Raw genomic sequence first — 25,163 nt, 5'->3', positions numbered from 1 at the left:
GTTTTAGCATCTTGCTGTGTTCTTGTGTGTAGGAATCGGCTTTTATTCAGGCGTGACAGCCTCTGTGACATTATCCGATGTCGTGTTTCAGCTCATTGTGAGGGCGTGGGGTTGGGTGGGGCTGGATCTGCAGCCGGGCTCAGCCCATGCGCCACATCAAACTGGGAAATCGCTTTTTTGTCTACCTTTTAGCATAAAGGTGTTTCAGGGTAAAACAGGAAGAGGTCATGAGGGGATTTTACACACATGACTAGAGTTTGTTGGAATCTTTGACGTACTTGAACTGGATCTAAGAGACAAAGCAAAACAAACCAACAATATAAAAAAGACACCTGTAACCAACAATTATTACACAGGTGTTGTGTGCTCTGATGAGAACATAAACCTGCTGGCAGAAACAACATGGGTGTGTCTCTCGGCTTGCCAGAATAACGAGTCAGTTGAGTATCTGCTCAGTGCAGCAGCGCCTCAGACTAGTATTGAAACCACAGCGCCCCCCTGTGGTGAAGCACTGTACTGTGAAATAAGAAATAATCAAAAATATTGGAAAAAGAAACTCCACAAATGTACAAAGCAAGACAATTGGCATAATTTATTAGCATTATGACAGAATAAGTACAAACATTGACAAACATCTCTTTGTCATATTAAGGATGGGATGTTGAACTGGAACATCACCTTAGAACATTGAAACCCTGCTGCTTAAATATCATTATAATACTGAAATGCATCACAAACAGCCAGTCAGGGAATGAGTGGACTCTCCTTAAGCTTATTAACATATGACAAGTGTATGTACAATTTATACATCCATAAAACAGTATTGAGCTCAATGATGTCAAGAGCAATATTTCACAACATACTTTATATATAAAAGATTCAGGAGTTTTGTGATAAATAAAAACCCATGACAGACGGAAATGAATAATTTTATGAGTGGTGAGAAAATTAACAATATTAACGATTCATAGTAGTTTCTAATCTATAGGAAATAGATACATCTTCTTTTTTTATACTGAAAATGAAAAGAAATGATAAAAATAATCCCACTTCAGGCAGACATGGGCTGATGCTGCTTGCTGGTGAGACTCCTAGTACACGCCCGGGCTGTTACGGATCCCACAACACAGCACCATGGTGAAGATCATCTCAAAGATCTAAACAGGAAACGGGACAGAGGAGCTTCGTTCACAAGGCCTCATCACAGAACTGCAGTGTGAAATGCACACGCTCAGTGTGACACTCACCATGATGACGGCGACAGCCAGGGCGGCCAGGCCAATCAGGTGGAGCTTCTCCGAGAACAGGTCGCTCAGTTTCCGATGGCAGTTCTGCAAGAAGCCGGAGATGGAATAAAGCTTGAAGACTGAGAATGATTCACCCTGATGTAAACCAATGGAATATATTCAAATTCCAAGTACCTTAGTTAATCAGCTTGTCATGAGTCATACAATCATTACCTCAGATGGTAAAAAGTCTGTTGTCGTCTTCCCTGGACACAGGGTCCCCGCGACTTGTGTAAAGATAACCGCGTTATTTTCTTTCCCACAGCAGTCGAGCTGCAGAACGAACCAGGACCAGACTCAATAGCGCACACACTCAATAGAACGCAGGCGTTGGTCAAGCATCTTCCACCCTGACTTACCGTTTTGTGGAAAACCTTCAACACGTTGACGCCGGCATCTTTGCTGGGAGAACCGGAGACATCCACGGCCTTGATGTATGCAGAGTCGTAGAAGTTAATGAGTTCCTTGGAGATCTGTGGACAGCAGAGAGAGGAGAGTTTCAGAGACACCAACAAGACTGAACTGACCAATTGGAGCAAAGATTGTATGTGTGCTCTCTGACCGTGTCCCTGTTCATAAAGCCCCAGATTGCAGCAGCCACCTCACAGGCGAAGAGGATCACCAGAAAGAAGAAGAACTAAACACAGAACCCAGTCAATGCTGGAATATCAAAACAAATTGACAAACTAACAAAAACAGCTGTGGATGATGCAAAGTCGAAAAGAGAGAGACTCACTGTGCCCAGCAGACACTGGGATTCCTGAATGGCGCCGTAACATCCGAGGAAACCCACCAGCATCATCACAGCCCCAACAGCTATGAGGATGTACACACCTGTGGGCAGGTAGGAGAGGAAGCTGACAAGGAAGTACAGATGGAGCCTGCACCGCCTCCTCGCGGCCACTAGGTGGCAGCAGCGTCAGCGCTCCGTCTGAGTCACGCAGCTCATCGATCCATATATTGTGTGTTAATGGACTTCCTGCATGTTTCTCCTCCCTGTGCGACGACACGCTATTATTGACATCCTGAAGATTAACGGCTCCCAGGTCAAAGGAGAGAGGTGGAGCTGATTGTGTTTAGCTGTCAGAGCAGGAAATGCCTGTCGGACGCCCTCAGCCCCTCTGACCTGTCCAGCATTATCCTTCCCCAGGAAACAGTGGGAACTATGTAAATACTCAGACACCCACATACTTATATACACACAGACCTGTTTGATTAAAAACTGTCTAAAGCAACATAATCATTCAAAGTATAAGGGGGAAAAAAATCACTATTATTAGTGTTATTATCAGTGAAGCTACTTTGAGTAACAGATAAAATCAGACTTCGGATTGTTTTACCGATAATATGATTTGTAGCTTGGGAACAGTTATGAACTTTGAGTTGAGATTCATTTCTGTCCAGACTGAACTAATTAGAAGCCTATTTAAGGAGGCCCGATACACATTCCTGTAATCGAGTCCTTCTTGTCATTACAGGAAAGGCCTGGTGTGGTGGAGATTAGAGGCCGCGAGGCTCCGCTCCAAAATGAATCCAGAACTATAAATGCATAATTTGAGTGTCCAAATGACATGCATTTTTCACTATTCTGATTATGATGACGTGATAAAATGTATTATATTGTTTCAAATTGAACATTTAGCATTTGGCTTTGGAACAAAAGCTGTGATTTGTTTGACATTTTAAACCTACAGATTTAATCCCAGCTAACTGTGTCTAGCATTAAAGTAGAAGATGACTCTTTCTCCTTCTCCCACGTCTGTTTGTGGCCATTCTTGGCTCACACACAGCCCTTCCTCAAACTCACGTCCACACTCTGTCATTCTCCGCTCGCCGTCCCCCCACTCCCTTTCAGGATGTGCTTTGTTTCAGCTGCCGGGGCCGGTAACCCAGCGATGTGCCGAAGCAGGCATTATTTCCACTGCTCTCCATTACTATGACTACGTCCTTTGAGGTTTGAAAGCTATTGAGACTTTAAGGGAGACTTATACCACTGGGGAAGCTCATTTAGTTCTTGGCACCCGGTGTAACCACCAGAGGAGGGGGGGGGGGGGCTAAAAGCCCCACTTTGACTTACTTTCCTCTCATGTATTATTAAAAAGCAAAACATACGGTCACATTGTGACGCAGGACAAAAATAAGGCAGCAAACCTCAGACAACTCCTACTGTACAGGTAATGGTCCATAGACACTGAACTCCAGAAAGAGTTTCTGGGAAAAGTTAACATTTGATTATTAGCTGCTTTACGTTAATGAGCCACGTGATGACCAGTGAACACATCGTCTACATGCTGAGCTCAGCCACTTAGCCTAGCTTAGCATAAGCACCAAAGTATCAAATCTGCCTCTCGGCACCTGAACATTAAAACTAAAACAACATTCGATCCACTTAAATCGGAGACACTTCATCTCCTGCTGTACGTGAGGCACTGGACAGACTAGACGGCGAAATTGATTTCAGGCGCTGGTTAAGAGGTAGGAGAACGTTGTATTTCCAGCCTTACATAAATACCACTCTGGTGTGCCAGCATGCTAAAAACATCCACCTCAGACTCTAATTTCAGGGGTGAAGTGCAGATGTGCAAGGTTATTTGAATTACGCGAGGGCGTATGTTCAAGGGGGAAAAACCAGCCTTCTCTTGATCTTGCCTGGGTGGGCCTCTGTCGCCACCCTGCCTCACCCCTATAAAAAGCATGGCCGCGCTTCTGCCCTGTATACTTACCCAGGGGTAAGTTTGGCAGCGCAGGCGGAGTCCAGATGGAAATGAATGGGCTCACTAGAGTTCACTACCACAACAAACCCAGATGATGGACCTTTGAACTGAAACGTGAAATGCATTGTAGGGTTTAGGGCCAGTGTGAGGATCGCATAGGCCACTGAGACGATGACTCGCGGCTCTGGTACCTACACGTTAACACAACCCCCCAGAAAACAGTGTGCGAGTCAGGAAGAATGTGATGCCTCTATTTGAGCACCGCATTCACAGACCATCAGTTTTCTTTGGAGTCCACATGTGTTTCAACATCTGTCTGAAGCATCTGGTTTCTCCCCATTGAGACTCGGAGTTGAAGCCGCGAACACGGATCATGATGTTAATCGGTTTAAGAGTAAAAACACTGAAGTCGCTGGCTGAGCTCCTCGTGCTGCGGATTTACGCAGGTCCTGTTTCCTAGTTTCTCTCAGAGGTCACAGACCTCCCACTAATACTGGATCTCACTCACAAGCCCTCTGCTGAATGTAAAACACTGGCAATTCTATGATATTTCTGTTCTTTGCTACACTGTCACCACTTAACAATGAGCTTCCTGTGGTGAGGAGGACGTATGGCTGTGTGGAAATAGGTGGGTCTCAACATGACGACTGGGTTCATAGGAAACAGGACAGTGTGATGACGAGGAGATGATTCATTTCGAGCAAAATAGATCCTTCTTTATTTCACATAATATTGTATGTGTGTCCTTCAAAGATAAATTCAGCGATGTTGTGCTATGTGTGGAAAGACAACATGAGATCAGATATACTCACTGATATAAAAGGTGCCCGGTGCCTGCTGGCCTTCCAGCTGCAGCATGAGGAGCTCGCTGGTCTGACTGTCATGACGGAGCCACAGGGCCACTCCCAAGATCACACCTCCAGCCAGCTGTGAGAGAGAGAGAGAGAGAGAGAGAGAGAGGGAGGGAGGGAGGGAGGGAGGAGAGAGGGGGGGGGAGGGGGGGAGAGAGGAGAGAGAGAGAGAGGGAGGGAGGGAGAGAGGGGGAGAGGGGGGGAGGGGGGGAGAGAGAGCGAGATAGAGGGAGGGAGGGAGAGAGAGGAAGTGAGAAAGAGAGAGGGAGGGAGAGAGAAAGGGGGGGGGAAGAGGGGGGGGAGAGGGAGCGAGAGAGAGAGGGTTGGTAGCGATTCTTTTGCAGGTACCTTTGCTTTGGTGGAACCTCGAGGAGGATCAGAGCCACTTAAGTCGACTGATATTCTGGAGAAATTTGATTAATATTAAAGCAAACGTGAGGCCTTTCAGATGGACTTTGAGACGCCCTGACTTGCCTTAGATCAGTGTCCAGATCTTTTCGAAAGGGATTTTCACTGAGGCACGAACTGTCCTTTGAGAGAAGTGATGTGAGGATCTCCGGACACCTCAGTGACACCCCGGACATGTGTTTGAAGCCAACTCACCACCTTTACCTGCTCTCTATTCTGTGTGAGATCAAATATTGGGCCTCAGTGTTACAGGAGCTGAGTCCCGTTTGTCTCAGCGGTCACATGCTGATGTGTCACTGTTTATATCTGGATATCTGCACATTTAGTACCGCGACTGCACCCCATTGTTCTAGACCTGAAAAAAACTGCCAAATACGGAAGAGACAGCTTGGAGCTTTCACAATCACAGGCACGGCGGCAAAGCCCACAGAGGAAGCACTCCGTCAAACGTGGAGCGTCCAGGATACGGTGGCTCTGAGCTGAGCCTAAAAAAAGACCAATCCTGAGCGAGCAAGGCCCCGAGGGAGCGCGTGAACTGGACCCCGCGTCTGCAGCAAGGCAGGCGAGATGGAACCAAGCGTGACCCGAGACAGCTGCTGCTGAACGGCCGTGGCCACTTCCTATGAAACACCATTACACCCGCGTAAAGGGTTCAGGATGAGCAAACGTTAAAGAAACGGGATGAGCAGCGTCCTTAGGTTCTAGTGAACACTCACGATCAGGTAGGAACAAAGGAAATGTGAGGGAAACAGTGTCCCCTCCCCCAGAAGCCCCGTTAGTCCTGTTCGATCTTCCCTTTTGGTGTGTTTTCAATTAAAGCAATGACCAATTTATCTGAACGAGGAGAAACAATCTAGTTTATCATTCAGGTTTTCTGCCGGCTGGCATTCAGGAGGAGATTATAATCAATCTGAGAGTAAGTGAATCCAGTGAAGTGACTGATCTGCAGCAATATTATATAAAAAAACAACAAGATAAGAGCGTTTCTGTCCCGGGAGCAGACTGAGGCGACTCCGGCGCCCACTTTCTGTCCCTGCATCAGTGCCTGGTCATGCAGAAAAGCACTGTTGATGAAAGGCATTTTCATCGGTGCCTGGCTACGCTTGCTTGTGCTCTCCCTCCTCCACTGATGTCTATCTCCTCTTGAAAAGACAGATCAGCCCCAGACACATCAGCATAATTAATAGGCCGGGGCAGGAAGCTCAGGATTGATCATTTATGAGCAGCACAGACCGGTAAAAGTGCAGTTGTTAGGCTGTTTAATCATGCGAAACGAGTTAGATTAAGTTTGAGAGCAAATAAGATCACTGTTCACATTAAAGGCCCAAAGTAAAAAAAAAATGAATTAAACTCACCCAGAAAATAAAATTAAAGAAGAATAACATATATTTAATGCATTTGGTGCAGCCCGCCACAGCCATGATGCCCGTTTATTTGATCAGCTCGTCCTTTCGCCCAATGACACACTCTGTGAGAGCAGTCTGTCCGGGTGGCGCGCCTCTACCCTGGAAACCCCTCCTTTATAATGAAGAGTGAAAGCCGAGACGGAGAACTGCCCACCGAGACGGGGATGAGGGAACAGCGCGCGGCCCCGTCCGCAGGAGCGAGCGGAGAGACCGCTATGTCACGTGAGATGCCGGGACCGAGAAAAAAGGCGAAAAAGTTCTACATGAAAATGTAGATTTGCAAATACTGTTATGTTTTCCACATTTGGTTGCTGTAAATAAGGCGTAGTGGGATGTATAATTAGTTTAAAGCAATTATTTCGTTCACTCTACATCTCTATGTGCCCCAAAATGATTAAACCCAAACTAAAAAGGCCAGGAACGGTCGTGTAGCGAGCACTGGCGCCACCTGCCGGTATTTATTGGAATTGCAAAACAAACAGTTGCGCCAAAAATCACTTTTTCTCATTGTCCCCCCAAAAAAAACATCTCCACCGTCGGAGCAGTGGCACGTTTTAACACTGAGCCTGAATGCACGCATTCTCGTCCGTCAAGATGACTGCGCTACCGGGCTGAGGCTCCGGAGGCTCACCTTCTCCATCCAACTGCGCCCGAAGTGCGTGAACAGAGCGAGGGGGAGAGGAAGAAGACGAGTCGTGCGGCGATGACACTTCCCACCGCCTTAACCGGAGAACTTGACAGCGCCTCGGACGAATGCGCGCTCTGCCACTGGGCATGCTCCATCTGAGGAGCTGGGAACAACAGGCGCTTTGGTGAAGGTCTGTCGCCCTCTCCATCTCCGCCCGTTCCGCTGCTAAGAGAACCCTTTTATTCCATCCCCATCCGGGAGAACCTTTTTATTCCATCCCCCGTGGACGGTTCCAGCTCAGCAACGCGTGAATGGAAGGGGGCGGCATCGGGGCGCCTCTGATCTGAGACAAAGACCGGCGGCGGAGCGACGTCGAGCGCGGGGAGGGAGCGAGCGGAGCGTCGGTGTGAAGGAGGTGAGTCCGTAGGCAGCAACAGAGGAGGGACTCGAGCAGCGCCGACTCGCTCAGCAGCTGCCGGACAGGCGCTGTCCGCTCAGCACCAGGCGCCACCGCAGTCACCTTGCAGGGAAAGTCACCAACCTGCCGTGGACTCGACGCGCTGGACCAACCTGTGGATTTGTTGCGTTGACGCGTGGGGGGGGGGGTGTGTGTGTGAGCGATGGCCCGCGTTTGTCCTTTTTATCTCGACATCTTGGATTTACTGGCGATGTGACGTCCGCTCCTAATGTGATGCCATTGGCTGCAGTCGTTTTGGCTTTCGACTCGATCCCCTGCGGTGAGCGCGGCGGCCCTGGGCGTCGGTGATCCTCTGGTTCCGTGGCACAAAACGCAGGCTTTAGAGGGAACGCAGCCTGATGCGCGTCAAGCAGCCCTCATTTCTTCATAGGTGCCGAGACCCGACAGGCTGCTTTGGGCGCAGTGTCCTTATATAATTGTTTCCTCCAGCCCCAAAACACCGCTGTGCATGGTTGCACGGGGCGCCTGGACCCACCTGCGATGAAGGGAACGTATTGGAGCAATGCCTAGGGGACGCAATGGGCCTGAGCGACGACAAGGATCGCATTGTGATAAACGTGGGAGGGATCAGACATCAGACATACCGCAGCACCCTGCGCACCCTACCTGGCACGCGCCTGTCCTGGCTGGCGGAGCCTGACGCGCCCAACCACTTTGACTATGATGCCAAGATCGAGGAATTCTTCTTCGACCGCCACCCCGGCGTGTTCGCGCACATCCTCAACTATTACAGGACAGGTAAGCTGCACTGCCCGGCGGACGTGTGCGGACCGCTCTACGAGGAGGAACTCGCCTTCTGGGGCATCGATGAGACGGACGTGGAGCCGTGCTGCTGGATGACCTATCGCCAGCACCGGGACGCCGAGGAGGCCCTTGATAGTTTCGGCGGGGGGGGCCTGTTGGACCTGGCGAGTGACGACCCGGAGCCGGAGCCGGAGCACGCGGAGGATGAGGCGGATGAAATGACGAGGAGGCTGGCGCAGGGCGACTCTCCCGACGCCAGGAGCGGAAGCCTGTGGAGCCGCTGGCAGAAGCGTGTCTGGGCCCTGTTCGAGGACCCGTACTCCTCCAAATATGCAAGGGTGAGTTGATGGACGATTTCCCTTTAAACGTGCGGGGCCCCATAACGGGTCACTGGTGGTTTCCTTAGTTGGAAACGGTCACTGCTTGAAATCTGAATAACCAAACCAAAAACTGGTAGATCTTGGAGGCTTTGAGAAGCTAATGATGACCTTGAAAGGGCTTTCAGGGTCCCTGTAGCAGGGTGTGACTCTACAGATTAGGATGTAGAAGAAAAACCCAAAGAACTCATCTGTGAAAGTCATTTACATGCAAATTATTACAGTCAGCCTGTTCTAGCTCACAGAAGAAGATAAAGAAAGTCATTGTAGGAGTAAGAGTCATTGTGGTTTTTAGATTCGGATGTTTCCAGGACTCAAGGATCCCTGAGCAGGTTGGCTCTTTGGCTAAATAGGTCAGCTTCACTTTGGGAAACAGGAGCGTTGGCAGCAGTAGGAGTTTGGTGGCAGACCTCCAGACAAAAACTGGTTCCAGTCAGAGGTGATGTTTTTTTTTTTTTGTAATGGGCACTTTTCCACCAGGGCGCTGGTTGGTGCCGCTCGTTGGTGACTTCACACCATCGGCTGCTCTGCTTTGTGACCGGTGCCCCTCACGAAGGCCGCTGTGCTGCATGCGGTGTCATTCTTTATCAGGCCCCATCCAGAAAGCGCAAACTGCATTAACACATTCTCACTGTTAAAGCATTAGAGAAAGTGGTTTAACCAGCACACACACACACACACACACACACACACACACACACACACACACACACACACACACACACACACACACACACACACACACACAGGGAAATTTCCCAAAGAAGGAAACTCTCTCAGATGTGGCCTACATTTAGCAGCAGCCAAGACAAAGGCAGAGTGAGGACAGACAAAGCTCCACTAAGACCGGCAAGACGCTTAATTAGAATGAAGCCTCGGAGTTAATTACAGACTCCGGTCGCAGTAGATACATCAGTGGACCGTCGTCACTACTGTCATTGTCGTCGTCAAGAGTGAAAATTCAGCCAATAAGGAGCAGACAGCCTTCACCTGCATCCTGTTCCTGAGACACATTTAGCAGGTGGTTCGATAGGAAGCGGCCTGTGTTTAACAGAGTGAGCAGCAGTAACGTAGCTTATAATATATTTGGGTTTGTGAGGATAGAGACTCCTGGCACAGTAGTTATGTTGATGCTGTTAAGAGGAGAGATTGTGGTGCTAAGGGTGAAGCGTCTTTCTTAATAGTTGCTGCCTTGAAGTCCCAGTGAGCTTGTACTGCGCTGCATCACAGTCCAGGTTGCACTTGTTTTCGTGCAGCACATACTGTGGAGGGGGTGGACAAAATAATATTACGCAATCTGATAAAACAACACCACACACACACACACACACACACACACACACACACACACACACACACACACACACACACACACACACACACACACACACACACACAAAGCTGAGCACCGCTCTCTCTCTCTCATTCACATTACACTGTGGCCGTACAACCTGCCAACACCATTAGCCCTCAGCGTGACAATATGTCGGCTTCGCTCCCAGTTCTGAGCGGCACCATCGCACGGCGCCCTGTCCGAGGAAGCAGACGCTCACGACGAGCGGCGGTTTCCTCGACGCAGCGCGCTGAATGAGCAGTGATGAGATGTTATGATGCAGGCCTGGTTTCCACCTGCCGTACTGACCGCACGTTAGACTCTAGACTCGCCCCTTCATCCAGTGCTGTGCATTGGAAGCACGACCGGCCTCCCGCACAGACATATTTATGCAAACCTCTTTTGATCGGACTTCTGTGATTCACAGGATGATTGGGTTGATGTCCGCCTCGGACTTACTGACTTCCCATGTTCATTCAGAAGCAATTATGAGCCGTAGCGCATGGAGTAAACTAGTACAGAGCGATGGGAGGAGAATAACACGACGACAGCCTGACAGCCATCGGTCCCCAGGAGAGAGTACAGTTACGGCCATGTAACATGTAGACACGAACCTAAATGTGATGAAACGAGATCACCCGGTCGATACACGACGAAGGCTTAAGTACTCCTCCCCATTAGGGCAAATATAGCTTTTTCATACTAGTCTGTCCTCTCGGCTCGCTGCTATTCCCTCGATATGATCACCTGGACAAAGAGCTGCTGTAGCGACGGCGCTGAAGGGAGGAGGCCCGGCTAAATTTAGTCCTGAGGGGTGACACTAATGTCCCCGCCGCTGCTGTAACTCTGCATGTAGCGTACAGAAGCCTTGGAAATGCTGTGACCTTGAGACACAGTAGAAGGACTGGAGGGAAGAACGGAAATCTCCTATTGATTGTCCCATTAGGGACAGAACGCGGGGGGGGGGTGGGGCGTGAGCGCGTTAATGTCACTGTCAAACCTGGACGGCCGCCGGGCGGTCGCTCACTCTCACCTCTGTATGTTCCCGCCACAGTGGATCGCTCTGGCCTCGCTGTTCTTCATCCTGGTGTCCATCACCACCTTCTGTCTGGAGACCCACGAGGCCTTCAACCCCATCATCAACCGCACGTACATCGAGGAGGTGGACGTGAACATCACGGTGGTGAACACCTACCAAGAGACCGAGACCGCGGCCTACCTCACCTACATCGAGGGCGTGTGTGTGGTGTGGTTCACGTTTGAGTTCCTGATGCGAATAACTTTCTGCCCCAATAAGTTCGACTTCATCCGCAACGCCCTGAACATCATCGACTTCGTGGCCATCCTGCCCTTCTACCTGGAGGTGGGCCTCAGCGGCCTCTCCTCCAAGGCAGCGAAGGACGTGCTGGGTTTTCTGAGGGTGGTCCGCTTCGTGCGGATCCTGCGCATCTTCAAGCTGACGCGTCACTTCGTGGGGCTGCGGGTGCTGGGCCACACGCTGAGGGCCAGCACCAACGAGTTCCTGCTCCTCATCATCTTCCTCGCCCTCGGCGTCCTCATCTTTGCTACGATGATCTACTATGCTGAGCGGATCGGCGCCAACCCCAACGACCCCCGAGCCAGCGAGCACACACACTTCAAGAACATCCCGATCGGATTCTGGTGGGCGGTGGTGACCATGACGACCCTCGGCTACGGCGACATGTACCCTCAGACGACCTCCGGCATGCTGGTGGGAGCCTTGTGCGCCCTGGCAGGCGTGCTGACCATCGCCATGCCCGTTCCTGTGATTGTTAACAACTTTGGAATGTATTACTCTCTGGCCATGGCAAAGCAGAAACTACCAAAGAAAAAGAACAGGCACATCCCTCGGGCTCCCCAGCCGGGCTCTCCCAACTTCTGTAAGTCGAGCATCAGCTCCCAGCACCCGAGCCCCATCGCCCACGACGACGTGTTCGAGATAAAGTTCCAAGGTAAGAAACCAACTTAACACATATTCCGACGCACTGCTGTCTCATCACTATCGCCTCTCAACCGTTCCATTGTTTGTCTGTTCCCACACTTCAATCAGCCGATGATTCAGGCCCGAGATAAAACAAACGGGTTTTGTAGTGAAAACAATCGCTTAAACATTTAATGAAACCCAAACCTGACTCCGCATGGCGGAGCAGAGAGACGTGAGTAATCTCACCATTGATTTCAGGCTTATTAATGCGGTGACTCACGCCTGTGTTTTCACTCATGCCTTTGTAATCTTAACAACACATAACGAGGAGCTGAAATCTTACTGGTCTCACCGAAATCCTTTGGCGGCCATTGAGCAAACAAGTATTTATATAAATACGATGCAGTTTGAGCTCCAACCCGTATAGTATGACACACTGGGAAGGGACAGTGTGCAAACACTCACTCAGTGTTATTGCATGGTGCGTTTCCTCTGTGCACTGAGGTGGTGGAGCGTACAACACACAGGTCAATGAAATCACATGTTTGACGTGTCTCTTTCCTCTTTAAAATGTGCTTACCTATAAGATTCCAAGCTAAATGGTGAGGCAGCTAACGCAGCTCTGGCCAATGAAGATTGCCCTCATATAGACCAGGCCATATCTCCAGAGGAAATCTTCAGCCCCAGCGAGAGAGAGCGGCCCTGCTTCCTGGTCACCACTGCCGAACGCCCCAACCACACAGGGGGCAGAGTGAGGAGGGGTACGTACAGTAACAGCCAATCACAGGCCCCCGCGCGACACTAGGCCGTAGGGCGCTGCGGCTCAGTCGCCCACAGGCGGGCGCGCGCGCGCACACACACAAACACACACACAGGACAGGAAGCTCGCACGCACACAACCACAAACCTCTTAGTACGACCTGCACACACACGTTCACAGCAGCTGCTTCTCCTCAGTCGTCCCTTTGGGAAATGTATATATTCCAAGTCACAATAGCATCTGTTGAGGCCAAGCACAATCACCACAAATGTCGAAAATAATTGTCCACATCTACATAATCTATTTTTTGATACCATGCATAATGTAAAACCGCTATTTATTTACCAGTAAGAAAGCTATTTTCGAGATTTCTATGATCTAGAATGTGTTGTCTTACATGCCTAAGAGAGTATCTCTGTGCTATGCGTGTATCATGTATGTATATGTGTTTTAACGATTATTACCATCGGGGATACTGACTGAGTACATTGCTCTTGACCATAATGGTGCATGAAGTGTCTTGCTGATGGGTGCTACCAGTATGGTGAAGGAGACCAACACAAATGGAAGAAGGACAAAGTGAACAGCCAAATTCTAGTTTACTGATTTACACGCTGTAATGGAGGGATTCAACCCTGTTTGTTTACCTTTATGAATATTAACGCTCTAAACATTCCTGACCACAGTAAGCGTGTGCGGCCAGCACACCAGCGCTAAACGCCATACGGTACGAAATCCTACCTGTAGCTGAGACCATTCCCTGCCTGAGGTGCCTACCCTTTACGGTGTTACGCTCCAAACCATTCCAGTACCACCCGGTGCATGCTGTTGTACTCCTGATGCGCTCAATGCATGGAGAATAATGACCTGTCCGTGTTGACCTGTTTGTTTGGAGGCAAAAACAAGAAAGCAACAGGTGTAGTATTATCAGTGAGGAACACCAAAACATTTTGTCGTGGATTCAGTGCTGCAGTGTACTCAGAACGTTCTCTGTTTTTCAACTGAAGGTTATGAAAAGCCTTGGAGCCTTAACAGCATGTCTGGCATGAGCGGGGATGCCTCTGGAGTGTCCTCAGTGTCCGCCCTGCCCTGCAGCCCACCCTGTCTAATGCAGCACTCACATTCTCCCATCCCATCCATTATGTAGCATGGTTGAGTAGCAGACCAATGCCATTGGAAGGCCAGTCCACACTCCTCCTTCTAATCTCTCCTGTCAGATTTTGTTATTACACACACCTTCGCTCCTGCTTTGTTTTGTTTTCCTTTCATTTTGATTTCTTTACTTTTATGGGAAACTGTATCTTACCTGTGCTAATACTCAAGCTTCCCAAGTGTCCTGCTTGGGTGTGTCATCATATCCTAGACTAGAAAGCACATGCCACTCTGCATGGGTCACCTCAGCTGCAGACAAAGCACGGTTCTACTTCTACCACAGGCTAAACTCCACTCTCTTCCTGCGTTGACATCATTGCCTGTTGCTCTGTTGCTTTTGATCTCTCATGTTCTTCTGCCAATAACTTTTATCTCATCTGCTTTTACAATTCTGTGATTGAGTTTTTTTTTCATGAGATGTAACCCCTGCTAAGAGTACGCTGGACATTAACGATCCACGGCTTTAACATATCTAAGAGGTACCAATGCCAGCTGTTAAGGAAACCCCTCTCAAGTGCTTTGTGCGTTGCAAAGTAGAGACGTTACCAGTGTGAAAGTGCAATCCAGACAAGACTAAATGTTTTTTGAGTGGCCATTTAAAAAAAAAAATATTTGAACACGGTGTTCATGATGTCCAATGCAATATGGAGATGATGACCGTTCCTATTATACTAGTGATGAATACATCTAATGTCAACAGATCTAAAACTGTTTGTTCATTTGCATGAACTGCATGAAAAATTTCTGTTCAACAAGAAGCTGTATCGCAGTACCTGTAAGAAAAACAACATTTCCTTTAGAAGCTTCTGAAGCTTGGTCGTTTTTTATGCATTTTGAGACAGCTTTACAAGAGACTCAGTCATAGCAGAGATTTTTATGTAGCCGCCATTCTTTGCCTTTCCCCAAATTCATGTTTCTTTCCCTGTATTTATTTGACTCGGGCCTCCAGTTAAAATAGTGTGACTCAACTTGAACAAGCCAGCTAATGCTGTTATGAGCATAAGGCATTTTTATAAGAATATATTTAGTGATAGTTTTTAAAACAGTAGTCTGCAGCAACGTCTACTAGTGCTGTGGCGCCTAAATGAAGGTGCAGCTCATCAAGTAAGAAACAACGGTGCCTTCGTGCCTGGTGAGTAGTAAATTGGCATGATACTCCGGGACGTCAGTGCTCCCAGTGTAGCATCAGAACCTTTTACCGTGCTCATAAGAATTTAACAGAACCTTTATTTTATATTGGTTGCACCAGCCTCGTACAGTCAATCATTTATTATTGGTAGGACACGCAACTCCTGAACGTCCCCGAATCAAAATTAAGAAATGGTAAAGCACAAAATAATAAAGGGAATCTCTATAGAGCCTCTATATATTCAATTCTAATTAACCAGAGGTGTCACACCGACTCTAGTATGTATGTTTACTAATTGAAAACATCAATACTGTTCTATGTATTGATAATATCCCACCAATTATGCACAATCCTTCAGGGCACTTTAACAAATTTCATGTTGACTAATCAGAAGTGTAGAAAATTTAAGTATAGCAACTCATCGACATTTTGTTTTTATTCTGAACAAGCAGAGTTCTACATTCTGAGTCATGTCTCTTGTGGTAATTAATGAACGTTATATATTAAAAAAAAATAATTGTCAAGACTTGATGTGAAGGGATGCAGGTGAAATATATGCTCATGCAATTCAAGTGGGAAAAAAAAGTACAATATGACGCAGCATGGGATGTGGGTCTACTTGGGGAAAGGTAAATGCATGTATTTTACATTTATGCAACAGAAAAGTATTCAAATAAAATGTGTAAATATAAGTCCTTGCATGAAATAAATTTTGTACACAACGATCATTTAGACTGCGTTTTTATTCAACAGCACACGCATACATACATCTTTCCTTTACCACTAGCTTGAGGCTGGTGCCTTCGACGGTTTGACCCCGTCTGCGTGTGAACGGGTCAAAGAGGGCGTTAAAAAACAACAACAATGAGGTGACTGTGAGAGCATGACGCAAAGTAAGCAAACGCATGACAATGAGCCAAGTCCAGCACATGGACCCGAGAGCGCAGCATGATTGGGCATGTTTATTAACCGACTCAGAGTCCGACGTCTGCTCGCAGGCAGCGCGCTGTCGTCCGACGCCTTGGCTGAGCATGGGAAGCACATGGTAAACCTGCCGTTTACCATGAGGAACTAACGGAGCACATTTTCTTTACTCTCCCAGCTAGCGCCATTTCCCACCTCGCCCTGCACCTCAGTGGTGCCCATCATCGCCTTCACCTCCACCATTATACATAATTTGTGTAATAATTTCTTTTTATTATTGTTTTTTTATATGTTTATAGAGACCCAGCGACAGCACCGGAGCAGACAACCAACAGAGTCAGTTTGTGTTATGAACCATGGTGTACCAACCACTATGTGTATGACCCATAATGGCCCATCACCCACCTGATAGTGCTGTAACATTGTTGTGTGTATTACTTAGTATTTTTAAATGGGTGTGACAGTGACAACCTGTACATCACAAACTCAGCATAGATGTAGCACTAAGGAAGTTTTGTTGTCAAGCCTTATGTAGCTCAGTATCTGTGACTGGTTACTGTGTTGTAATCTGTGTGCCTATTTTTGGTGTGTGCCAGTGCTGTAAATATGCTTTTATGTGTGCTGAAGTTGTGTGTACCAATGTTTTTGAGTGACCATCAAATATCTGTGTGCTTCTTCTGTTTATAGAAAAAAAAATGTTGCTCCGATTCGAACCCCCCCCAGCAAAACATCACTTGTCATCACTTGTCACGTCTGCCAGACTAAACAGCTGAAAACAAACCAGTAACTTTGCACTGTCATGGTCACATCTTTGTAGTTTTTTGCAATGTTTTGCACCAGTGGACTTTTAACATTCCTTTGATAAATTTTTCAGATCATTGAGAGAAAACAAAAGGAAATCAAAAAGCTCACACAAAAAAAACACCACTCCTACCTTATATACATGCATATAAAGAGAAGCATAAAAACCGCAAAGTGTGCTGTTAGGATTTGGTCAAAGATTCAGTTGGTGGAACAAATCTTGATCAGGGTTATTTAAAAGTGAATAATTTATATTCAACATGTAGCTGTACTGTGAAAAACAAAGACAATTTAAAAATAAATATATCAACTCATAACACAGCATTAACATTAACTTTAATATGTTTTAATTGACAATCATTTAGAATTGAATTCTCATCCTTTTAATGCAAATGTGCAGATTGGTGTATTAGTACATCTTACTCAATAATGCCAAACCTTGACGCACATCAAACTGGACAAGTGCCTCTGTTATGCAAATCCTTTTCACCATTCAGGAGTAGCTCAAGCAACATGATGCACTAACTACGCTTTATTTCAAGTTAGCCATGAGTCACCAGCACCCAAAGAGCAAACAGAACAATAAGGACCCCTGAAAAGATCAGCTTCTAATGACAATAAGATTCTACCTAATTAGCCAAACAGACGAGACCCTGGGCCAGAGACCAGACTCATTGTTTGTGTAGAAAGGTTAGGGCGAAAGGGACCAACTTTTTACCGAACAACTGCAAACACTGCCAACAAGTTGCTGAGGTCTGTGTAGTTAGGTAGAGTAGCTGAGTACGGGGGCAGTGTGGTGATCCTTGTCCGACACACAATAACGAAAACAGCACCAGCTGAAACCAATAACACAACGAAGAGGCAACTAATGTGCCGTTTAGTGAGACTTCAGAGTGTGTGTTTTGAACACCGTACATGTTGTGGTTAGTTATAAGGTGTTCAGTGATCGTTATGATTGCTTTGTTGTTTAGGGATGATTTTTTTGTGTCTTTTCTGACCAATACAGTTCAGGCTTGTACAATAAATAGTGGTAAATAAAAAACCCCAGAAATGATCATTTTTCAACGAGTGTTGATTTATTTATTTTTTTACCAAAAAAAAAGGCTCATTAATTTAGCTTTAGTGACATGAAGGTTTTTCACACTTATTAGCTAAACCAAATCTGATATTTTTATATACACGGATTAAAATTATGCATTGCCCTTTGGCAAAGCACTGGTTGCCAGGTGCTGCACCCTCAGGTTCTAAGTATGGTGGAGTGATTGATAACATATGAATGTTATGCAAATAGAAAGAAACGATACCAAAGAACACAACGCAGACAGACAAAAATATAAAACAGAAACAATCCGTAAACTGCTGTTTGACAGATTTGTAATATACTGTGAAGAGATTGATTGGCTCCCGACATTCAAGATCACTGCTATAAAACCAATGACAGGGAAGATGGAAGTAACACACTGGTCTAGTAAATATCTCACATGATCCATAATGGCTTTATTCATAAACATGGCAGGAGGACCTGGGGACCATCAGCATGGCCGTGTCTGGCAAAGCCATCGCCCCCAGTCATGTCCATCAAAGTGACAGGCTGGTCAAAGACATGATGGCCTCTGTCCACATGAAACATAAGTCATCCTGTGTCCAAGCACACGCCAGTATTTATGACACCTGCAGTTGAACTCTGACCTCTGCAAGGAGCTTGGATTGCCTTTCAGAAGGCGAAAGTTGCTGTAAATTTAAAAGGCACCTGAAATAAACTTTTTGTGCTTTGCAAAGCAGTCAGCACAAAATTCACACAGCTGTTCTGCTCTTCCGGTCTCTCTGTGTCACGTAACTAACCTGAAGATGCTGCAGTGTTTTTAACTAGCTGTTGCAGCACACACAGCCAAAGAGTGTCCAGCTCCGCAGCCAATCAGAACAGGTCTGAGACCACATACAAGCTTAGGCTGAGAGACGTTGGTCGTTGAACCGTCTCCGCACATTCCATGTTCGTTCCAGCCCCAGGAGAAGAGACACCCCCCTGAAAAGGGGAGAGGTCATGGGTCAGTGGAGCTGTCAGTAGAGAGATGGGGTTGCAGCTCTGTAGCATGTAGGCTAAAATTAGCAGCCTGGGGAAAAACAGCTGAAGAAAAAAAGAAAAAGAGAGGAAAGCACATGATCATACACAGACACACACACCCTGCTGTTCCCAGCACTGACACTCGGCCAGCATTAAAGCGTCCCTGCTCTTCACAGCTGGCGAGCTTGTTGGTGGGTGTGGTCAGGTCTGCATCGCCGAGGAGACACGTGCCATGGCAACACAGTTACCTAATAGGCTCCATTGCCATGGCAACAGAAGCGAGCTTGCGTTCTCAAGGGTAACACATCTTCAAGCTTTCCCCATCCTGCAGTTGTGTGTCTTTCATGCCATCTTTTCGTCTATTTCATAGGAGTTTATTTGTGTTTTTGTGTCTTTAGCTGTTTATAAAGATTTGCCAACATTGTACCAGATAACAGACTAGGATATCATGCCAGCAGCTTATGACTGTGACATTCTGTCGACTATAGCTGATGCATTACAAACATAGGGAGCCCCGTCTGTTAGGACTTTGCATGTATTCCCACATTGACAGTAACCGTCTTCCTTTTTTAATTAATATTTTCTATAAAAAGGTTCTGGTTCCTATTTACTGCATTAGTGAACTTAATCTGCTGAAATGGTCCATTCAATGGGGAAAAAACATTATCTTTGCTGTGTCCTTAATTCATGGACTCACTGGCTGGAGTAAAGCACATCAGTGTTTCCATGGTAACAAAGTGCCTGCACAAAATTCAGTACAACAAGGATTCGAATAGAGATGCTCAAACCGAAAGCCATTTCCTTGTAATCAAAACCTTGTCTTTTGGTTTTACATTTGACAGTTTAAAATGTCACAGCATCACAGAGATACAACCTGCATGACATCATAGTTTAGGTACAAGTTAAAGCAGATATGATGTTTGTGCTTATAGACCTGTCACATTCAAAATGTCCACATTAACAAAACTCTTTCCTCAGATTGGATGAGCTGTGCCCACAGCATCTTTGGCCTCTCTCCCACCTCTGACCACCGATGATGAATTTCATACGTGAGGAGGGCTTCCTCGGGTGCAAATGGGCAAGGGCTGAACAGGCAACAGATAGAAGCAGCATGCAATGCTCTCCGTTCCTTTCTGCCTGACCTACTTCAGCACCAGAAATAGCAGCACTCAGGTCTCTGCTTCCAATGCTGTTTTGCTATTTCATTTCTCCTGCCACCATGGCTGAGACAGGAGAAGAAAAGAAGGAGAGCAAAGCAGAGGAGCAAGGTGCAGGAGGTTCACGCAAGCTCGGCCTGCTTTGTCATCACACAACTGAACTTCTAAAAGCACAGAGCAGTGCTTAGTGGAAACTGTGATTTTACCATCCATCAATCATCAGAAGAGGAATGACACCTTTTTGGACATATACCAGCAATGCAACGTTTTTTCTGCTAATGGAGCTCTGTGAATGTGTTTCAGTGTTTATCCATTCAATTCATGCTACTATGAAAAACTAGGTCAGTGTTTAAAATGTTATGCTTTGTACTTTTAAAGATTTGCACTTTCCCAAGGTTTCATACTGCTAGTTGTTGATGGGAGAGCAGAACACCTGTAAAGCTGGAGAGAACAGATGCATGTTTGATTTAAAAAATGTGATGAGGAATCACAAACACTCCAATGTGTCTGTGTTTGTTTAGTATTCTTTCAGGGATGTGTGTGACTGCAGTGCCTATGTTCTATTCTTCTGTGGAAAAGGGAGAGTGCTCTCCAAACATTAGACGAGAAAAACATGCCTGTAAATGCATGCATGGTTAATTCAGCTCCTTTACAGGCCTGGTCGGGTAATTGCTTCTGTCAATGATACCCATCTATCCATGCGGTAATTACTTCCTTATGCAAAGGCCACAGAGCAATGGGCTGACCTCAAAAATCCTCTGAAGCATTACTGGGAGGATTAATATTTCACACTGATGTTTAACTGTAATGTATCAGACAGTTGTCTTACAAATTTGCAGGTACAGAATTGAGGAGGACTTAAAAGTCTTTTATCCTTATCTACCGTATGTACATTCCTTTTCCGGAGCCATGTGTCATGTTAGAATGTTGTGTCTCTTGTTTTCAGTATGCTGAAATGAATAAATGTAGTGATTCTTTTCCTTTAAACCTTCTTTCAGCTACGTGCATTTACATTGCTGCTGTGCAATATACTGTTTTCAGTTTATTCTTCTATTTTTCTGCAACATATGGCAGCTTTTAGGTTAAGTAAGTTATAATAAACAAGCAAATAAATAACTGTGAAGCACAATAATAAAAGTTAAGTATTTGTTTCAGAGGATACACTCACCTACAATGGCAAGGTTATGTTCGGATCCACATGCAATCTGTAGAAAAGGCAAAAGTCAAACCCTTCAAAATGCATGTTTAAGCCCAGGAAATTTCAACCTTGTAATATCTGAGGATTGTTATGGCAACATGGATAAAATGCTCTGTAACCAAGCCTGCTCTAAAAATGAAATAAAATTACATGTCAAGATAAAGTCATAGAGCTTTTATTCAAATGTGCACAAACCTCTCCACTAGAAAATTTACTCACTCCACAATGCATCATTACAATGAAAGGGCACCCAGCTGTGACATACAGCGAATAATGAATTATTAAATCTTTACCATGGTCCTGGCCTGTTTGGACGGCTTAATGCAAATGTTCCAGGACAGCTGCAAGGCCAGCCCTTTGTTGACCAAAGCCTTTCACAGTTTAAAGGCCTTCATTCCACGATCTCTTTGCTCAAACCTGCTACAGGAACCGACTATGCAAATTTGAATTCTGAACATAGGCTCTCTATAGCTGAACAATAGTTCAAACATGCAAGGAAAGCCAATTCAGACGGGTACTCATTAATAAAGAGGAAGGAATGCTTTTAATAAATTATGTAGCTATGGCAAGCAATACTTAAATATACATTTTATTTTACACACAAGGTCACTGCTGTAATGATCTGTGCACAGTGAAAGGGTGATCCAGAACTTGCCCTTGTTCGCCCCTGACAGATATGGAAAAAACCTCTCCCATACAGCTGCCACTTAGACTACAGGTTAACTGCAGCAATCCCATGATGTCCATGCATAATTGCCCCTATGGGAAGACAGACCTCCGTCTTCACTAAATGCAAGAGGCGCTCTCTCACAAAGAAGATGATGGCTCTATAAGTGAAGTGCATCGCGCACTAGATATTGTGGTGCAAACTGTTAAGCCCATACATTTTGTGGGTTCAGGCTCATTTAGTTGCACTGTGCACTCCCTGATACTGAGCAATCTTCAGCTGTACGCCTTATTTATGAATGTTTGCTGCCCTCTGCTGGAAAGACAGACATTTTCCAGACATGCACTAATGAGAGGCCCCAGACAACATCAACAATGCTAAATTTAATAGACTTCGTAGTTTTTTCATGATAAACCATACATTGACAGACTAACTGAAATACTGATATGCATTACCTGCTTTGCTCCTCGGAGGACTTTAACCTCATGGTTTCCACCTTTGGCTGAGGAGCCTGCTGATTGCTGCCCTGGCTTCTGACTGGCTGGTCGTTGTTGGCCCCGCTGCCCATAGTCTCCCCTGCCCCATGTGAACACTCTTCCACTCTCTAAAATGGATGAAAGCTTAGCTCACCGTGTCATGTTAAATCCAATTGTCATCATCTGTGATATGTTTTACCTGTTTGTGCAATAATGTGCGTCCACCCACTCCACACGTTGATAACTTTCTCTCCATCCAGTAGTGAGCGGTTCAGAAGAGTGGGAGAGGACAGGAATTGGTCTGTAGCAGTCAGCTGACCATGTTTGTTGCTTCCCCATAGAAACAAATCTCCGTCTCCTGCACACACACACACACACACACACACACACACACACACACACACACACACACACACACACACACACACACACACACACACACACACACACACACACACACACACACACACACACACACAGGAACAGCTCACTCTTCATCCAACAGAGGCAGCACAAGGAGGCCAGAACAGTGACTACAGTAGGCTCACATGACTGATTTAGTCAGTAGTTTTCACTTATTTCAAACCAAATATAACATAAACACACAAATTTATGATCATCACCATCATACAATATGCACAAATGTCATACCTGTAAGACACGCACAATGTGCTGACCCTGCAGTTACCAGACGTGATGTTTCCTTTTCTAGACCTGCAACAATGGCAAAAATATCTGGTCACTTTTTACTAGTAGTATTAGACCTAAGCAATCCTGTTCATGTCCACTTACCTGGTACCAGTGTGGGCACCATCGAACTGAGGTGTGCTGGGACGGGGTGTGGACTGAGGGCTCTCTTAGCATGACTAAAAAGGCCAGTGCCCCACTGATATACACATCCTGACTCTAAAAAGTAAAAAATAGAATTCTGGATTTGCAGATTAAGTCCCGGATGAATGCATGAAGAGAGTTGCATTATGCTAACTTACCAGTAACTGCTAGTGAGTGTCTAAGTCCTGCCGCTATACTCACCACCAGCTCCCTGAGACCCTGAGAACAAACAGTTCAATGCAATGTGCAATGGTGGGCACAGCTTTCATTTGCTTAATTACATGCCTTCCTAATTTACACATCTAATCTTATGCTCACCTTTACTCCTAGTGCACTGCATGAGTGTGTGATGGTTGGTCCAACACCCAGTTGCCCAAAGGCATTAGAGCCGCATGCTAGCACTTGGCCAAAATCTGATAGTGCAACATGACATGAAAATAAATTTCTTGGTAAATAAATGATGTTTTTGTTATTCCATATGATAAGAATGAAATGTGCAATTTCGGCTGTTTCAAGCATATCTGTATCATTGTGTATCAGTAACAGTATCAACCCACAAACATCTGATTTTTCAGTATCATAGATGTGGTTTTTAAAAGATTCCCTCAAGGACAAACCAAATGTCATTACACAGCATCTCTGCCTAGGACATCCTACGGCTTCTTATGTAAATGTCACCTAAGCCTAGTGCAGCGTGTGCATGACGACATGTCCTAAATACTGCTCACCAGTGAGAAGAAGAGTGAAGTCCCAACCACACGCTACATTCCTGACCTTCTGGGTCAAACTGGGGCACAGCTGAAAAGTTAGGACGTCTGCATTGTGGCCAAGTCCCAGTTGGCCTCTGTGATTCTGTCCACACACAAACACGTGTCCACTATCTGTTCAGAAAACACAAAAGCATTTAATATAGCGTTTAGTAAACAAACAAGATGCACATCGCCTCCAGATGAGACTGAAGGAACACACAAACAGTGGGTTTGTTTGACCAGCAGGTGGCGCTACTTGGCCTTTGGATAATTGTAGGATTACAGTCACGCTTGTAAACACGCTATCTCCTAGCGGGTAAAATGGTTTAACGTAGAGGGAAAGTTCGGTTCGTGAGCAAACAGGAACATGAACCTACCGGTGACAACCACGGAGTGACCGCCGCCGCCGCTGAGCGTCCGCACGGCGCAGTGTGGTAAAGCAGCGGCGTCAGAGAGCTGGGGCACCGGCTGGTCCTCCACATGCCCCTGTCCCAGCTGCCCGTAGCTGTTGGCTCCCTGACACGGACAACACAACGCTAATCGCTGAACACGAGTCCGAAACAGACGTCTCACCGATCCGTTATCTGCTTTGCGGTCGTTTGTTGCCTCTGCACTTCGGAGCTAACTTAGAGTGGTGTTAAGCTAACGTTAGCCAACGTGCTGTACTAGCGTTGCCAAGCGTTGTACCGGTGCAGCGTCAGTGGGTATGTGAACGTCTTCAACTCCATATAACGACACTAAAGAGTTAACCTTAAACACTTTAGAGAGATGGAAAACGAACTTACCCAAGAGTGTAAACAAAACTCCAGCCGTGAGCTCGTTTCCATGGAGCACCCTAGCTACCGGTGGGTCGGTGTGATTTGCGACACTGTCGTAATGCAAACTAAACTTTTTCCTACTGTGGTACAGTAGCAGAAGGACGATTTGTAAAACAAACTGCCACTTATTTATTACTTATGTGATCAGTAAAGTATTAAAAAAGCATATTAATGTCCCTTTTAATAAGGTCATTGTGTCTGCTTAAATGCATTCTTATAATAGTAAAATATAAAAAACTAACCCTAAATAAACTTAGCTTTCGGTTTAG

At 46.2% G+C, this 25,163-nt stretch overlaps 3 protein-coding genes and 1 long non-coding RNA gene across 11 annotated transcripts; 2 read left to right on the top strand and 2 right to left on the bottom strand.

Moving 5' to 3' along the window:
- Window positions 1-567: 567 nt before the first annotated feature.
- Window positions 568-7,659, bottom strand: LOC114857605 (CD81 antigen-like). Of its 2 annotated transcripts, none has more exons than XM_029154241.2 (8): window positions 7,297-7,659; window positions 4,813-4,927; window positions 2,023-2,120; window positions 1,849-1,923; window positions 1,646-1,759; window positions 1,461-1,559; window positions 1,248-1,331; window positions 568-1,157 (listed from the first exon to the last, which is right to left on the bottom strand). In XM_029154241.2, the coding sequence occupies exons 1-8, from the start codon at window positions 7,303-7,305 to the stop codon at window positions 1,092-1,094; spliced, it is 660 nt and encodes a 219-aa protein (XP_029010074.1). In that variant the 5' UTR covers window positions 7,306-7,659; the 3' UTR covers window positions 568-1,091. The 2 variants fall into 2 exon arrangements, with proteins under 2 accessions (XP_029010074.1, XP_029010073.1); XM_029154240.2 differs by lacking the exon at window positions 7,297-7,659 and adding an exon at window positions 6,615-7,214.
- LOC129604258 (uncharacterized) lies at window positions 1,152-2,542 on the top strand. Its single transcript, XR_008694992.1, has 2 exons — window positions 1,152-1,387; window positions 1,552-2,542. It is a non-coding gene; the product is annotated as an uncharacterized LOC129604258 (long non-coding RNA).
- On the top strand, window positions 7,656-21,516 carry kcnc1b (potassium voltage-gated channel, Shaw-related subfamily, member 1b). Of its 5 annotated transcripts, XM_029154204.3 has the most exons (5): window positions 7,656-8,853; window positions 11,280-12,198; window positions 12,758-12,931; window positions 16,435-16,471; window positions 19,977-21,516. In XM_029154204.3, exons 1-5 carry the CDS (start codon window positions 8,290-8,292, stop codon window positions 20,023-20,025), a joined length of 1,743 nt encoding a protein of 580 aa, XP_029010037.1. In that variant the 5' UTR covers window positions 7,656-8,289; the 3' UTR covers window positions 20,026-21,516. The 5 variants fall into 5 exon arrangements, with proteins under 5 accessions (XP_029010037.1, XP_029010038.1, XP_029010036.1 ...); XM_029154205.3 differs by lacking the exon at window positions 16,435-16,471; XM_029154203.2 differs by lacking the exon at window positions 19,977-21,516 and having other exon boundaries at window positions 16,435-17,990.
- sergef (secretion regulating guanine nucleotide exchange factor) lies at window positions 17,991-25,003 on the bottom strand. 3 transcript variants are annotated; one of them, XM_029154226.2, is made up of 12 exons: window positions 24,862-25,003; window positions 24,454-24,592; window positions 24,056-24,208; window positions 23,646-23,740; window positions 23,486-23,546; window positions 23,289-23,402; window positions 23,148-23,210; window positions 22,696-22,854; window positions 22,476-22,624; window positions 21,324-21,360; window positions 18,779-18,959; window positions 17,991-18,667 (listed from the first exon to the last, which is right to left on the bottom strand). In XM_029154226.2, the coding sequence occupies exons 1-11, from the start codon at window positions 24,901-24,903 to the stop codon at window positions 18,799-18,801; spliced, it is 1,173 nt and encodes a 390-aa protein (XP_029010059.1). In that variant the 5' UTR covers window positions 24,904-25,003; the 3' UTR covers window positions 17,991-18,667; window positions 18,779-18,798. The 3 variants fall into 3 exon arrangements, with proteins under 3 accessions (XP_029010059.1, XP_029010058.1, XP_029010060.1); XM_029154225.2 differs by having other exon boundaries at window positions 17,991-18,959; XM_029154227.3 differs by lacking the exon at window positions 17,991-18,667 and having other exon boundaries at window positions 18,947-19,061.
- Window positions 25,004-25,163: the final 160 nt, after the last annotated feature.

The sequence above is a fragment of the Betta splendens genome, chromosome 6, assembly GCF_900634795.4.
Source record: "Betta splendens chromosome 6, fBetSpl5.4, whole genome shotgun sequence".
Classification (NCBI taxonomy): domain Eukaryota; kingdom Metazoa; phylum Chordata; class Actinopteri; order Anabantiformes; family Osphronemidae; genus Betta; species Betta splendens.
The sequence above is the reverse complement of the archived record's forward strand: the minus strand, read 5'-3'. Positions and strand labels throughout refer to the sequence as shown.

Excerpts from the sequence above, each read along its gene's own strand:
- LOC114857605 (XM_029154240.2), bottom strand. The coding sequence starts at position 6,680 with ATGGCTGTGGCGGGCTGCACCAAATGCATTAAATATATGTTATTCTTC. Across the intron at positions 1,760-1,848 it reads GCTTTATGAACAGGGACACG|ATCTCCAAGGAACTCATTAA; the intron begins GTCAGAGAGCAC and ends TGCTGTCCACAG. Across the intron at positions 1,560-1,645 it reads TGAAGGTTTTCCACAAAACG|CTCGACTGCTGTGGGAAAGA; the intron begins GTAAGTCAGGGT and ends TTCGTTCTGCAG.
- kcnc1b (XM_029154202.2), top strand. The coding sequence starts at position 8,290 with ATGGGCCTGAGCGACGACAAGGATCGCATTGTGATAAACGTGGGAGGG. Across the intron at positions 8,854-11,279 it reads ACTCCTCCAAATATGCAAGG|TGGATCGCTCTGGCCTCGCT; the intron begins GTGAGTTGATGG and ends TTCCCGCCACAG. Across the intron at positions 12,932-13,937 it reads AGGGGGCAGAGTGAGGAGGG|GTTATGAAAAGCCTTGGAGC; the intron begins GTACGTACAGTA and ends TTTCAACTGAAG.
- sergef (XM_029154225.2), bottom strand. The coding sequence starts at position 24,903 with ATGGAAACGAGCTCACGGCTGGAGTTTTGTTTACACTCTTGG. Across the intron at positions 24,209-24,453 it reads TCACTCCGTGGTTGTCACCG|ATAGTGGACACGTGTTTGTG; the intron begins GTAGGTTCATGT and ends TTTTCTGAACAG. Across the intron at positions 23,211-23,288 it reads GGTGCCCACACTGGTACCAG|GTCTAGAAAAGGAAACATCA; the intron begins GTAAGTGGACAT and ends CCATTGTTGCAG.